At 31.6% G+C, this 15,647-nt stretch overlaps 1 protein-coding gene across 3 annotated transcripts in view; it reads left to right on the top strand.

Annotated features, from left to right (window-relative positions):
- Window positions 1-214: 214 nt before the first annotated feature.
- Window positions 215-15,647, top strand: part of LOC119840899 — a 40,199-nt gene continuing 24,766 nt past the window's right edge. For 2 of the 3 annotated variants that reach the window (XM_038367673.1, XM_038367675.1), the window contains exons 1-3: window positions 216-414; window positions 4,327-4,539; window positions 13,283-13,456. In XM_038367673.1, coding sequence (XP_038223601.1) covers window positions 319-414; window positions 4,327-4,539; window positions 13,283-13,456 — 483 coding nt within the window. In that variant the 5' untranslated portion in view covers window positions 216-318. Of the gene's footprint in view, window positions 415-4,326; window positions 4,540-13,282; window positions 13,457-15,647 lie in introns of all 3 variants that reach the window. The other variant, XM_038367674.1, reaches the window with a different exon arrangement.

The following is a 15,647-nucleotide window of genomic DNA, read 5'->3' on the forward strand; positions in this document are numbered from 1 at the left end:
TCTTTAGCGCTCGTAACCTTTAAGGCAGTATGTTTTTGACTACCTACGCGATCCAATATTCAATTACCGGAGTATTCGTTTTCTCACTCAAAATACTAAACTTATTATGCACCTAGAACACGTATATCAACAATACCTATAGATTTGTCATAGCGGGAAGCATCCGTCTTCGGCTATACAATCACCACTGCGCATAGCCCCACCACTGTTGCGCCTACGCGACTCCTCGCCGTTCACTCGCACTGCTCTATAGAACGTCAAACAACGCGCGCGCATACTATAACTGTTAATCCCCTCAAGTGAAGATAATATTTCGTGATGGAGAAGGAGCACCAACCAGACTCCATGGCAACCATCACAATGAAACCAGAATACCCACCTTCTGAAGTATACAGTGCCTCCGAACCACCGCCGGTAAGATCGCCGTTACTTAATGCTAATGGTATAACTTTCTTGTCTCCTCAAACGAGTTCATTCACAGTGTTTGTGTTATGTTTCATGGTTAAAACCTGGTCCGTTGACAGTTTTTGTCGATTTGTCTTTAGTGTATTTATGTTTTATCTAGATCCTTATTATCATAGTTACCCAACAAAACATATCAGATATAACACCGGCTATTTAATTCTCTAAAGTGTTGTTTTAAGGATGTCTAGAACAATATTATTTTTAATTTTAATTGTATTATATTGAAAATTTTCTGCAAATTAAACGACTAATATCTTTGAACGTCGGGAAAGTGCCTTTCTCTCAGCCTGTAGCAGTTATGAGGTTGTTGGCGCGTAGCCACTCGTGTAGTTATCTCGGGATTGCTATCATGTTGTTAGATTTTCCATACACATACTTTTACTTTGAATAAATGGAAACTCTTTCTCGTTCCTCTTCAATTATTCGCAATATCTCGACCTCGTTGACAATCTGTATGAACATATAAAAATGAACAAATTCATATAGAAATCAGTATTTTGCGTCTCAAAATTCAAATTATTATTGATTTGTCTTTAATATATATAGAAATTCTATTAAATAGTAAAATATTAGTAAATAGTAAATTATAGAAATACTAGTAAATTATTATTTAAGTATTATAAAAATTACATATCCACTCATATGGCAGAGGAATAAACCAATTGTTCAGATAAATAAAGTACCAATGAGTGAAGTAGACTTGGCATGATATATGTTGCCTACGGAACGTGACCAAGATTCGATGACCAGTTGATTTTGTTATTTTGTTCAGGAATCAGTTATGAATACAAATGAGAAATTTATTTAAAACACAGAGTTGCTAGATATAAATCGAGATATTAAGCGAGCTAGAAATTTATATACAGTAAATGTGGGTCCAATTTTTGTGAATAATTCTTGTAAATACTTGTTATTTTTATGAATTTTGAACGATTATTTAAGGAGCGATTATTAAATAATAAAAAAAGTACATATTTCTCCAAGGAAATGCAAATTTAATATTAAAAGTTGCTAAATAAAACTGCGTCATATAAACGGATTTGCGCATCTGCAGCGGGCATAGATTATTATCATTGTAAATATAAGATGCAGTGGTTCTTTTCCAAGAATAACTATGAGATATGTGCCCATAAATGTGGGAAATTCATTGTTCCATTGTTCTTCTCCATCATTAACTTAAATACTGATTATGTAATTACCATGCATCACGCGACTTTAGTTGTTAAGAAAACTTAAACTTTACTACAACAATTTTCTTTTGATAAATTCGTGTATATTGCTATTCCAAGTGTGTATATTGTATATCTATACGCGACCTTTGTTTAATCAACTTCTTAAATGTTATTCATTGAAAAAATTAAAACATTTACGATCTTTCAAAACAATGACTTTAAATTTATTCAATTTGAACTGAAGTGAGAATTGGTTTCTTGAGCGTTCTCGAACAAAGTTGTAAACAGATTGTCACATTAGCGTCACTGCTGTCATAAAAGTGTAAATATGTAGTTGAATATTTTTATTTTATACATAACAACTTTTTAAAAAGCATTATCGGTCTATTTATTATATTTTCAAAAGTTTCCACTAAAAGTAATGTGATCAATAATAAATCCTTACTTTTGTGTAATGATCTCATTTTTAACGTTTTAATGGGAACATTATTATACCATTTGTAATTATGTAGAACGTATAAATAATATTCCAATATTCATTAAGGCCCACTGCTACTAAAACCTATCGTAAGCAGTAAGCACCGCAAAGTGAAATCGTTATTGGTAAGTTAACGAAGTGGCACTGGACACAATGATGATTGCGTCAGAGACTACTTTGAGCGACAGTATAAATCCTTTTTACATACATATGTTAGGATCAATTTATGTTAAATATTTACCACATGAAATCTTACTATTACTATATATAACTAACTGTTTAAAAAGAAATTGTTACAAATTAATAACTTTGCGACCATTTAGAAATTACGTAAGTGGAACTGATCTTGAGATTGCAATATCCGCGCAATAAACTAAAAAGTTAGTAACGTAATTTGTACTAGAAGCAAGTGTAGTGGTTCGTTGCGGCTTTGCTGACTAATTTTGTTATTGGCTTTTGTAGAAAATTCCATAACGAAAGTGAAATAATTGAATTACAAACCCACTGACGTCTACTCTATTATAAAGGGATTTAAACTTTAAAGCATTAACATAGTTCTTTCTACAGTACACCCATTCAATTTTTTTCAATTTCCATATATGTAAACGTAACACCTATGTCACGTACTTATGGTTAAACAGGGTACAAAGTAATAGTGTTGTAAATAAAAATAAAAAATATTCTTGCTACAACAATTTGGATTATTAAGTATCGTTCATTAATATCAAAAAAATTGGTCATTGAGTAAATACAACATAAATAAATGGAGTGTGTTTTGTTTTGTATTAGAGATCTAACTAACTCATAAGTATCATGGGTATTATATCAAATGAATTTTGGTTACGAAATAGTAGAGCCATGTTAAGCTTGTTTGCTAAAATCAATGTTGTTAGAAAGCGCAGGTCTATACAAAATTGTTATGAGTAGTAATACAGTCTATATTAGATAACAGTTCGTCGAGAGGCGTTGAGTGAAATATTGCACAAAACGCTATTTATGTATTGCCATCATAAAAACTTTCGTCACATTTATGGAGATAATGAAAACTCTCTTAACCAAAGAATATCAATGTCTTATGTAAAGAATTATCTATAGGCACTTCTTTATTTATTTTTTATTTCTTTATTGCTTATAAGAAGAAGCAAGCAAGCAGAACATTACATTGAAAGTAAGCAAAAGGCGGCATTATTGCAAGGTAGCGATTCTCTACCAGGCTCTTTAATAGGCTTTTTAGATATGTACTCGTATTACATTTTCCACAACCAACTACAATATTTTTGAGTCCAAACGTTAGAAGCATTCATCTATATAGGTTGAAAAAGCGGAAACGACACAGATGACTTTTATTTGTCGTGAAAATCGATGTTGGATGCGCGTTAGTGGAGATAGTGAGGGATATTGGCAAAACAAATTGTAAAGATTGAAATTGACGTCGATTGGATGAAGACGCCGCGTTTCCAATGCACTTATAAGCTACTTTCACTCAGTATTTACTGCGATCACACGGAAAAGGGATACCTATAGCGAGTAAAAATAGTTGAATTACTTAGAGAAATTAAATTTTACTGTGTGTTTAGTTGTTATTTGTGTAAAGTAAGAATGATGTCAGGGTTATAGGTGGAGAGTATTAGAAGATTTAAATATGAATATACGTGATTCGAAAGAACATTCATTTTAAATGTGTTATTTTGTCTTAGTAAAATAACTTGATAATTTTAATTTACGACCTGATCCTTTTATTAAACCATTTTTTACATTTTGTTATGATTAGCATTTTATTTCTTGTGAGACCCAGCCTAGATTATAAAATTATTAAATTCTTGAACTGTTCTAATATACGATATTGAATATAAAAATAAATATTATATTTTACAATACGATGATATGACACGATCACACACAGCTGTGCATTAAAAGTTGATAGAGCGCGTTCGATTATAATTCGCCTTAAATCTTATTGATCACCTTACTCATTTGAAAATATTTTAAGCGCTACTGTTCTTGATGTTTAGCGTATTACAATTTTATCAATATAAGTGTAGCAATAAATAACAGCATAATAAAAACTGCACAAAATGTTAATTTCTTATCTAAATATTTTATTTTTTAATGTCTGTCCCTAATTAATTATTTATTACGTATTACCTTGTACACATGTAAATTGAGCAAAGGATTGATTTGGCAACGTTAATAATGAATTCAATTCCACAGGCATACCGCCAAAGGGCATCATCGGCGGTCCAGATCGCAAGAATCGTCGCACTGACAGTTGTGGCCTCGACTTTCATTTTGGGTTCCTTCATACTCGCATCAAGTTGGGTTTCGGCGCGCGCCTCATGTCACCAACTCGAACAACTGGATGCTATGCTAGACAAGGAGTTAGCTTTGGAAGGAAGATCATATGGAAATGACGCATTGTTGGCGGTAAGTTCATTTGTAGATCCGTCCAACTAATACTTGTTTATAAATGTGAAGGTCCGCATGCATGGATGTATTGTTAATCAAATAATGCTTTATCGTTTCGATTTTTATGAAATGTGATGGTACATATTATGAAGTGGATTCGATATGGATGATATACTTTATTTGTCAGTTGTGTTTTCGATACGATATAATGATTATTATTTTTTGCCCAAATACTACAAGAAACACAGAATAGGTTTAATAGTATATACCTGCTAGTACATTTACTTACCCATCTGTCCGCAAAATTTTTCGAACGCGTTAAATTCCGTGTAGTTTAATAGATGTTATTATACATAGCGTTCAAATAACAAATCCGTTGCACAGTTTTGAAGATTTAAGCATACGTAGTGACAGAGAAAGCGACTTTGCATTTTTTACTATGTAATGATATTTAAGTTAACATTGGTTATAACATTCTAAAAAGGTATGGTTTCAGGTATCTAGCTTCATTTTAAGTTCACTTAGTAGATTACTACCTACCGGTATACGAGTTTCGCAGCGTCCTCGAGTTACTTTTAAGAAATTGAAGCTAATTGAAAGATGGGTTTTTCTCTCACTTTAGCTAACTTCGTGTAATAGTGATTAGACTTTACACTATTTAGATTGTTAAAAATAAAATTCGGTGTGATTGATGAATATCAAGATTGCTGTTTTATCCCAAGGGATTTAATCGGTATAAAATGTATCCCATCACCAAAGTCAGCTCATACCCTGTCTTGGGTGATATGTAGTTTCAGCGTGATACACGGACAAACATCCAAACAAACAAACTTTCACTTTTATAATATTAATGTGATTCTACAATTTATCTTAAATTTTTTCCTTATCTTAAAATTTAACTTTATCGCTTCTAGTTAGTACTTTTGTTCCATCATGATGATAATTGATTGCTAAATTAATAATTACTTTATTTTTATTATTTCATTATAATAAGGACCGAGTTTATATGATGTCACAAGAACAAAGTATCCGTCATGACAAAATGTACACAAATGTGTGTGCGCGTTGTAAACATTTGTCTATATTATTTGTATGTCTTGTGTGGCAACATAATTATAAATTACCTAATCGTGTTGTTTAAAACTAACTAAATATATATTATAAGGAATATTATTTTGGCATTGCAAAATTTATTCAAAATACCAATAACAGTTATTATACGCAAGTCGTAAATTTTAAAACATTAGGTTCTCATGATTCATATGTCTTTTAAATTCTTCTCTGGACAAAGAGTCGGCACTTTTTCGTGATGTCCATACGAATACGGGATTCGCACAATACACACAAGCGCTATTGTTTTGTTTTGTTTGTAGATAATACTTGTTTACAGTTAACGACTATCGGTGACACATTAACACGATTATTGTCTTTTCGTATATTTATAACCGGTATCGATATAAACCTTTAGCAGTGTCCTGTGCAGTATTTTCTTCTCAGACGTCTCACTTTGTTCCCGAGTGCTGTTCGTGACTAGAATTTACGGAAAATTTTACTTTAAATTCTGCTGCAATTTGCTAGTGGATGACGGATTCGGTCCCGGTCAATAACGTCCTTTCATTACTCTCTCACTGATTTATTGTGTTTACTGCTTCTTCAGAATACTAAAATCCAGCTTTATTGACTTGTTAGTTACATTCGATTCGATTTATTTGACGCGAATAGGGCTATCTCTGTTATTGTTTAACCTGAATCGGTTCTTGTGTGAACAATGAGCCCGACCTTGAAGGACGGATGCATTAATTCAGTGTATTATGTCTATGTATATTATGTTTTATTGTACATAGTTGTATCATTTGTTGCTAGATGAATATTTTATTAAAATTGTATGACTAATGCACTCAGACGTTAAGCTTTATTATAAATAAACTTTATGATTGTGTTGTCACATAGTTTATTGACCTTCAAGTTCTGGTTAAGATTCGTAACATGGAGTAACTCGATTACTACATAACAACAAAACATATTTATCAAAATAACAAGCTTATATATCTAGAATATCAACATAATTACCTATGAAATATTGAGATTGTAACAGAATTTTTATTTGTGTTTATGCCATCATTATGTCATGGTAATTCTTATTTAAACAAGTCGCTCTCCCGGCCTATCCGGATTGACCTGGGATAAAAAATATAGCGTATGTTCACTCACCGATAACGTGGATTCCATTGGGTTAAAATAATTTTTGAAATCAGTTCAGTAAATCCAGACTCCAGTCAGACAAAGTTTACCTCATGATAATATTAGTGTATATTAGCAACTCTATGTTATCAATACATAAATTATATAATTTTCGGAAACACAATAATAATTTCTTATTACATATAAGTTAGGAGATACCTATATTTGATTAACGTATGGGTAAAGTCCGTGCCACTGCGCGACGCCGCGGTACCGGATCACCTTGAATCTTCACAACGTTACGCAAAGTTGCGCAGGCGCAGCCATCCTAATGAACCTCAAAGGTAACTGTGAAGAAATAGTTAGATATTTAAGAACATCTTTGTTGTGTCTATGTTTGCGAACAGACTTTTTTTGTTGTATATGAAGGATTTTCATTCAAGTAATTAGAGTCGTTTATATAAATAAACTTGATATCCTATATGTACATGTTGTATTCAAACGATTTCAAAAAAGAGGAGTTTCTCAATTCTTATGTATGTTTTTGTGTTTGTTGCCTCAGAATTTAGTAAATCGATTTTGATCATTAGTTTTTTAGTTGTATGTCTGTGGTGTTCTATTTAAATAGTTTAAATAAAAAATATGAACCTATAAATATATTCTTCATATGCACATAATATATTAATTAACAGATAGATAGATGCAAAGTTATTTCCATTAGAATCATGACACGATTATGATAAAAGCTTGCATATTGTACAGCTAGATGTAACACCGGTTTTGTGCGAACATTTTTTTGCAACCAGTAGATAAAAAAGTTGTTTCAATTCAAGTATTTATATCATTTTTGTTTATTAGTTTGTGAAATCAAGCTTATATTTATTTGTTTAAGTGGAAATCTCGTTTCAACCTTTTGACATTTTATGTTCAGCACAAAGGATTACTTAGTTGATTACGTCACTTAGCGAAAGTTGTAAGCGGTCACTGACCCCAGGTCGCGGATGCATCACTAAGCACATAAAATATACCAGCATGGAAATTCGCATGCCTTTCTAATGTAACAATAATTTGTAACTTGTTGTATAAACAGTTTAATAGACGAGATGATATGACAAAGATTGTATAATGTCTGAGATAAATTATTAAATAGTTGCAATATATATAGTGGTATATTTTATATGAATTATATACAATATATACCTCCGTTTCGCTCGCGGCTCCGCCTGTTGTCAGTTCCCTTTCCCGTGAATTTCCTTCCTGGGGTCTCTACTTATCTGTGTACAGAATTTTATCCAAATTAGTTTTTTCCTGAGACTAGCACGTTTAAGAAAAGAAAGAAACTCTTCAATTGATTGAGTCAATAGATTGAAAAGTAGCCTACGTTTTTATCTCACAAAATCTGGAATATAACATCACTTACAGAGCTTACATCATTCAACATTTTAACTTAAAACAAGGAAGGCAGCATAAAATGTTATAAAATGAAAAAAAGCAGTGGACTGTTACGAGCAATATTTATTTTGATTTAAATTACGAAGTTTAGAATTGACTAGAAATTTTTACGCAACAATGAATTTCATTATAAAAATGTTTACTTATGTATATTTTTTATCGGAAGTTTCCACGTGATTGGGAAATTCCAAATGTAGATTGAGTATAGATTGAGTTATAGTAAATCGTGACTAATTGTTACCTAGATAACAGACTATGCAGGTTAAAACAAAATTTATTGTACGCTTTCGTTTAAAATTATATCGAATATTATAATTTTTGCAATCAATTACGCTTGGTCTTATATCAATGTGGACATGCAATAAAATGTGTGTTCTGAATTCCATTTACGTTTTGCAAGTTTTGTATTTATTCATTATCAGCAAAACCAATGAAGTAACTAACCATAGATATTCAAACAATGCTTTTCCATCAATTTATTTTATCACCGTTTATTTGTTTTAAACACAATAACTATAATAAACCTAGTACAACATATACAAGGTGCATCAAAACAATTTTAGTTCGTATCGTCATATCATATTGATATTACTCTTTTTGTGTTTTTTTTTTCAGTACAGTACATATATATTACCAACATACGGATTATAAGCCGAATGTAATGATATGGTAATTTCTTCTTCAAAACTGTATTATAATATTATAACTACAATAACAATTATATATGTACAAAGTAGTTTTTAAAACGTGGCTATACCAACGAGAAGAAAAGTTGTAAGTAGAGTCAAGTCACGTTTATAACATTACTTTACTTTAAATTTCTTTGCTACAAATGAATTATAACTGTCCTATTTAAATGTAAAACGTCTTTTCATCAATACCATTTTAAGAATATGGTTGAATATAAGGTAGATTTTATTATTGTGCGATTTGCATTGAGTTATGAAAACCGATCCATCATTGTAACTTTCTATTCACCCCCTTTCAAGCGCTTTTGTTTCTTTCGCTTTTGAATAATATTTTAATTTGTTAAATTAATATTTTACTTAGTCATATTTCGATGATTCTTATTTTCAACTGAAATGTATAAGGTTGGAATGTAAACATTTGAGTAGCAAGAACTCGTACATCGATGCCCGTGACTAATTATGTTTAATAATATTGAGTAGTAATTTTATATGGGTTTGATCTTCGGTTCTACTTTCAAAATATTATAATACTCAAATACTCATATTTTTGTTATACATAAATATTCAGGAAATTAAATTAAAACTGTTTTATTCTATTTTCGTTGTATCTTTTTTGAATAAATATAATATTTGCTTTGTGTGATTACAACAAAACCTTTGATGTATGACTGTATGAAAAAGGAAATTAACTTGTAGTTTCACTATATTTAAATATTAGAATGCTAAAATTACTTTGCGTGAAATACCATTTCACTTTCAAGGATTTAGACAATTTGCTTACGTATTTTAGCATAATTTTCATACGAGCAAGTTCATTTATGTATTGCGTTGATTAGGTTGCGGAAACAAGCGATTTTCCATGCTCGCTCATCACTGTGATCTTACTTCCCTCCCGCGCGACGCCCACTCCGCCAGTACATTCATTACCAACAATGCTATGTAATTATTGACCCCGCGAACATTTGCGTGACATTCTCTAAAATGTAATCTGTCATGCAGTGTCATGCCAATCTTGAATACATTATGAACTCTGTCACTTTAGCCTGACCATCAATTACCTACATATCAAATTAATATCTCCTTGTTAAATTTGCATTTTGATTGTACGACATGGTATTCAATAATATTCTCGATTTAGACCAGTTGATTAATATAAATTTCATGGTATTGTTGACAACACAATGCCTTTAAAGATTTTCAACAGCATGAAGAGAAAATAAGCAGTGTTAAGTAATTTATAAAAATGCAACGTGCGACACTTTGAAGTACGTATATGAAGTAAACATTTTTTGGTTTTATGAATTAATCTAAAATCTAAATTATCAACAATATTTAAAAATGTTTATGTCTATTATCTCAAAGAAGAAGTGGAAATTAATTTAGAATTTCGAAGTTTATATCCCGGGTGTAAATTTTCCTGCAAAATGTTCTTTTTTAAAGTATTAAAGTAGTCTCATTGAACAATGAAGTGGTAATTTATTATCTCGCTTACCTTAAATCAAGGTAAATAGAAATTTTTAATTTTCATAGAGTTGATAACAAAAAAGTTTTTAAGCAAAATTTTCCTCATCTAATATTAACAATTCTTACCGATAATTAGCAAGATGATGACAAGTCCCCAGGCTCATAATAATATGATCATCATTTAAGTGAACTTTAAATAATACCGGCGTAACATCCATTAATATGGACATACATAATTGTAGTGATACCTTTTACACTTTTCTTACTATCTAGAAAATATTATTTATTTTCTATTAGTTATTTTTTCTATTAGGCTCAAATCTGAATACATATAGGTATATATAACTCAAAAATGGCTGATTGACATAGTGATCTGTCAACGCTCAGCCCAAACTTCTGGACGGATCGGGCTGAAATTTGGCATGCAGATAGATCTTATGATAAAGAAATCCACTAAGAAGTGGTAGTCCAAGAAGAAAGCATTTTGATAAATTCAACCCCACAGGGGATACAATAGGGGATGAAAGTTCGTATCATGAAAATTTATTAAGACCGCGCAAGCGAAGCTGGGGGCAACAGCCAGTAATTTATAATTTTCCGATTACTTCTCTTAACCATTTAACAATCAATAATTTTATTGTTCTACCGTTGATTGTAATTTCCTTGATATCACGCAACGCTCAAAGCAAAAAGCAATAACTGTACCGTTTAGTTTCGTAAAAGCAGTAAAAGTGTTGTAGGCGTATTTACAATGCGACAATTGTATTGTCGACGTAATCGTCGTTTTCTATCGGTTGCGGTCGCAAGCGCTTCGCGGCTCGCTGGTTCGTTTTAGCTGACACGGGCGTACCAGTACACAAACACAAACACATTTTTACACTAAATTGTATGCTACGCAGTGCTAAATGTACAAGCTGCTTACGCCCGATTCACTTCAAACAATACCATTTATAATCATCAATTGAATAGGTAAATACGTTTTTGATCGCAGTACAATCCAAAAGTTTTGTAAAGAATAATAGTACCTAATAAACGCAAAGCAAGGAAACGAATGTCATGAAACACTTGTATTCTCCATTCAATTTTATTTTGAATTTGTATTTTAACTTTACAAATTTTATTTTATACTGCTTGAAAGGACGTAGTCATTGTAACTCTACAATAATATGGCAACAAATGTAAATAATTTTTTTACGTATACCAGTAACTTTTATTCTATGGTGTAGTATGGAACTTCGGGGTTATGTTCTGTACGTGTATCTATTCATTTATTTCCGTACATACATAAACAAAATCTTACGTATCTAGATATATCTAGCGAAGTATGTGTATCAAAATATAGTGGAAGAATTTAAATGTTTGTCAACACTGATGAGGCGTTTCATTAAAACCGGTTATAGCCATTAATGATCCATTGTCGAGGACTGCCACAGACTAGTAATTATGATAATCAATGATACAAAGTGCGTCACAGCACGATTAAGGAACTCTTTAGATCTTTCTCCATCGGACAATGACGGTACGAGCGTGATTTACAAATTAGTAAGGAATAAACTAACAAGCAGGTAGTAGACTGGTTTAAATGCATATGTATAGTACACGTTCAATAGGCACATAGGTCTAAGTGGTATGGCCTTGCATTTTTATGTGCATGTCTTTTAAATAGTAATTATGTTAAGACAAAGCTTGTAGTATGAAACCCCGCGTGAAATTAAGAATTTTGCCGTTGGATAGCGTAATAATAAATTATAAGTTAAATCACATAAAATGGTATAAAAGCTCATCTTTACATATTATATACTTGTTTCAAAACTAACTTTATTTCTCTGCACTGTTTATTGATATTTACTTTTCAATTGCTTTTGAAACCAATACTAATAGCGTAGGATTTCACAACACTGGTGAAAACTTTTTTTCAATTGCAATACTGATTTAATTAATTTACCTTGAAAAGTAAATATGGTTATAATAATCATACAGTAGGTATTATCAGTTTTTTCTAAACCGTATCAATCAATCAAATAATTGTTTAAAACATATTATATTATGAGAATAAGGTGACGATGGTACCTACAGTAAATGAATTAGTTACGTAAGAGCTTGCATACTGCGTCGCCATTTTACGATGGAATGGACGTTCAAAGTGAGCGGTGGCCATCCTCTAATGCCTGCAGGTGTTTTTGCCTTTTCGCTGTATTAAAACTATGTTTGTTCTAACATAGTCTAAGCAAGAAGTTGTTTTTGATTTTTCAGCAATTAAGGTGTTCTTTGTGACCAGCCTTGTCCCCTCTTAATACGGATTAATAGAAAATAAATTAAGATTAATAAAGCCTATTCTAAGATATTCAATACAATTTTTAAGGACTGTTTTTATATGTCGTTTTCACTACATGTAATCATAATTGAACTAACTTACTTCATATTTAATTACAAATGTATATTTTAGAAGCCCAGTGCAGCGATTTTTTTTAGATACAATGAACAGTTTTTATTTCTAGTACATAGCGATATAAATAGGCATGTTAAAATTACACGTAATAAGAGTACATACATGTGATGTGCGAGTTAATATTCTATGTACATAACGTGTCAAACATGATTTTTCCGTTTACCAACCACGCAAATTGCTGTGGATGAAAACAGCTATTACGTTAAAATTATACTTTTATGGGAAACAGTCATTTGTCTTCTTTTGCCACATTGTACATTTTCCATAAATTTACAAATAAAAAAATAAGTGAATGTTAAAAAATTTTATACAATACAATGTCAGCGAACGTTTTGTAGCTTTTATATTTACATAATTCTCTAACGCCCATAAATAGGTAGTAGGCACCTACCTAAAAATAATTGATTACAAATTAAATTATTGTGTATTGTCTCGTGTTTTCGTATCACGTTGCACTAGAATAAATTAATGTTTACAAGTTAAGATATGAATTTTCAGTTTTTGATATCGAGTTTTTTTTTTATAGGATGAACCATTGCCAATTGGAAATGCGCACGCTCTACACGCGCAAATTCCTCTCACCCCATCATCAACTTCAGCGCCGTCGCTGCAAAACACTGCAGCACCGTCACCTGACAGTATCCTTAAAGAAGATCCGCTCAATCAGGCTGAATCCAAATTCGATGAAGATAAACTACAGGTATGTTTTTTTTATGAAAAAACAGGAAAGAAAGCGTCACCTGGGATTGCTATAGTTAGTGATCAAATACCCTCGCAAATATGCAATTACGCTCTTTTTTCGAAAGGTCGAAACTGTTTGGGAACATCGCATTCTTTTCTTTAAATTCGTTCAATTTTGACTTTTTGAATTACGTACACAGTACACACTCACTGATTTTTTGGATTACCCACATCATTGCTTAATTAAATACCACTTTACTTTTTGTTGTCTGGTTATGCGACCGTGAAGGTCAAAATTAAACTTAGGTACATAACAAATTAACTCATTCAGATTTATATAAAAGTTTGCGAATTTCAGTCAAATTTGAATGCAATTCTCAAAACAATAAGAAATTCTCGTCTAAATGTTTCAGATTAATATGATATCATTGGTATCTGAATGCGTCATTAGTGTTTTGTTTTTCATATAGAAACGATTGCATATTTCTGTCACCTGGTCGCAATTTAACTTATCTACATTATTGATTTTTTGTGTATTTCAAAAAATTAAACGAAATTGTTTACTCATAACAATAGCGAGTTTTTAAACTGTACATAAAAGAAGCTTTATTCTTACTGAGAACTAATTGAATTACAGCCAATGCTTTATTTGAAATGGGTACGGAATAAAGTCTCGTTACGTGAACACGTTACATAAATGCATTACTGTATGTGGCCGATATGAATGCTCGCGGTACCGTTCCTATAATATAATAACGTCAAATGTGTAATTCAAGTCACACTTAAGCTTTCACTTCAGTCAGTCTCATCTCATATTTCAATAAATATGTATTACCTATATGGACTAAAGCAATAAGCGGAGCAGTTATAAATTCAACAGGTAGGTAACAAATAGAGGTACTGAAGCCAATTAATGTCATAAAGCTCTTCCGAATGCGCTCAATCGTGTTGTAAAGGATAATTTTATATATTGGATATATCGCAGGCAAATCGTGTCGCCGTTTACAAACGAAGTCGTTAGTTTACAAACGCCTGGCATCTTGTATTATGCCGAGAATTCGGAATTATAAATTTTTGCTTGATTTGGGTAAGGATAGATTTACTTTAAAACTGCACAGAAATAGTTCCACCGAGAAACCGTTCGACCCAGAATCGGCTCTAATTGGACGTTTGGAAAAGTATTGAACAATTTGACTGCGACAGACATATCTACGTTTTCATGATCCGATCGTCATTTTCAATAAATAATGTTTTGTCGTAGTAATAAATTAAAGGAAGGGGAACTTTCCTTTGAAAGTAAAATGATTCGGTTTGATTTAATGTAATGTGAAATACAAAAGTCACTTCATTGTTTTCTTGAGTTTACAAAAACTAATCAGAATCTCGCTACACCTATATATAACCTCCTAATAATGTTATAGATTACTAGCTGCACCCGGCAAACGCTTACTCTTATCATTTAGGGCATGAAAAATAGATGTTGGCCGATTCTCAAAGATACCGAATAAGCACAAAAAAATTCATCAAAATCGGTCAAGCCGTTTCGCAGGAGTATGGCAACGAAAACTGTGACACGAGAATTTTATATATTAGATTACTTCTTCGATGTTCGTTTACGTTCAAAATATACATATTCTTAATGTCATAACAGGTCCGAAGTAAAATTTACGACAAAGTACATTTGGCGTCAGATAATTTCCCAATATTGGAAATTAAACTTGAAATTATGTACAGAAAGTTTTTGCATCAATTTAGAAAGTTCTCAGACTTAACAGGAGCTTAATATAAGTCAACATTGTTGGTACTTGCTGATGCCAATTGGAAAAATATTTTCTCATAAGAATGTTATTTTGGTACTTCCAATATGATGATACTTTTATTTAATTAAATTAAATGTTTTGCTAACAGTTATTCTGCTGATATTAAAAGTTTGTAAGAAAGTATGGATGTTGCCTACTCTTTCACGCGAAAACAATTGCACAAGATTTTGATTATATTTGGCAGCATATGTACAGTAATAAAATATAAGCTGTAGAATTCTTGCTTTGTCCTGTGTCCGTGAAGGTTAAATGAATTAATGGTTTTGTGTCTTACAAACAAACATAATAGATTTCGAAAAGAATAGCCCATTGACATTCCAACGGGTCAAAAAATGAATAAACTAGTGGAGTGTAAGTAATAATATTTATAAACGGAGGGCAGTGGAACAA

The sequence above is a fragment of the Zerene cesonia genome, chromosome 7, assembly GCF_012273895.1.
Source record: "Zerene cesonia ecotype Mississippi chromosome 7, Zerene_cesonia_1.1, whole genome shotgun sequence".
In the NCBI taxonomy this organism is placed as follows: Eukaryota; Metazoa; Arthropoda; class Insecta; order Lepidoptera; family Pieridae; genus Zerene; species Zerene cesonia.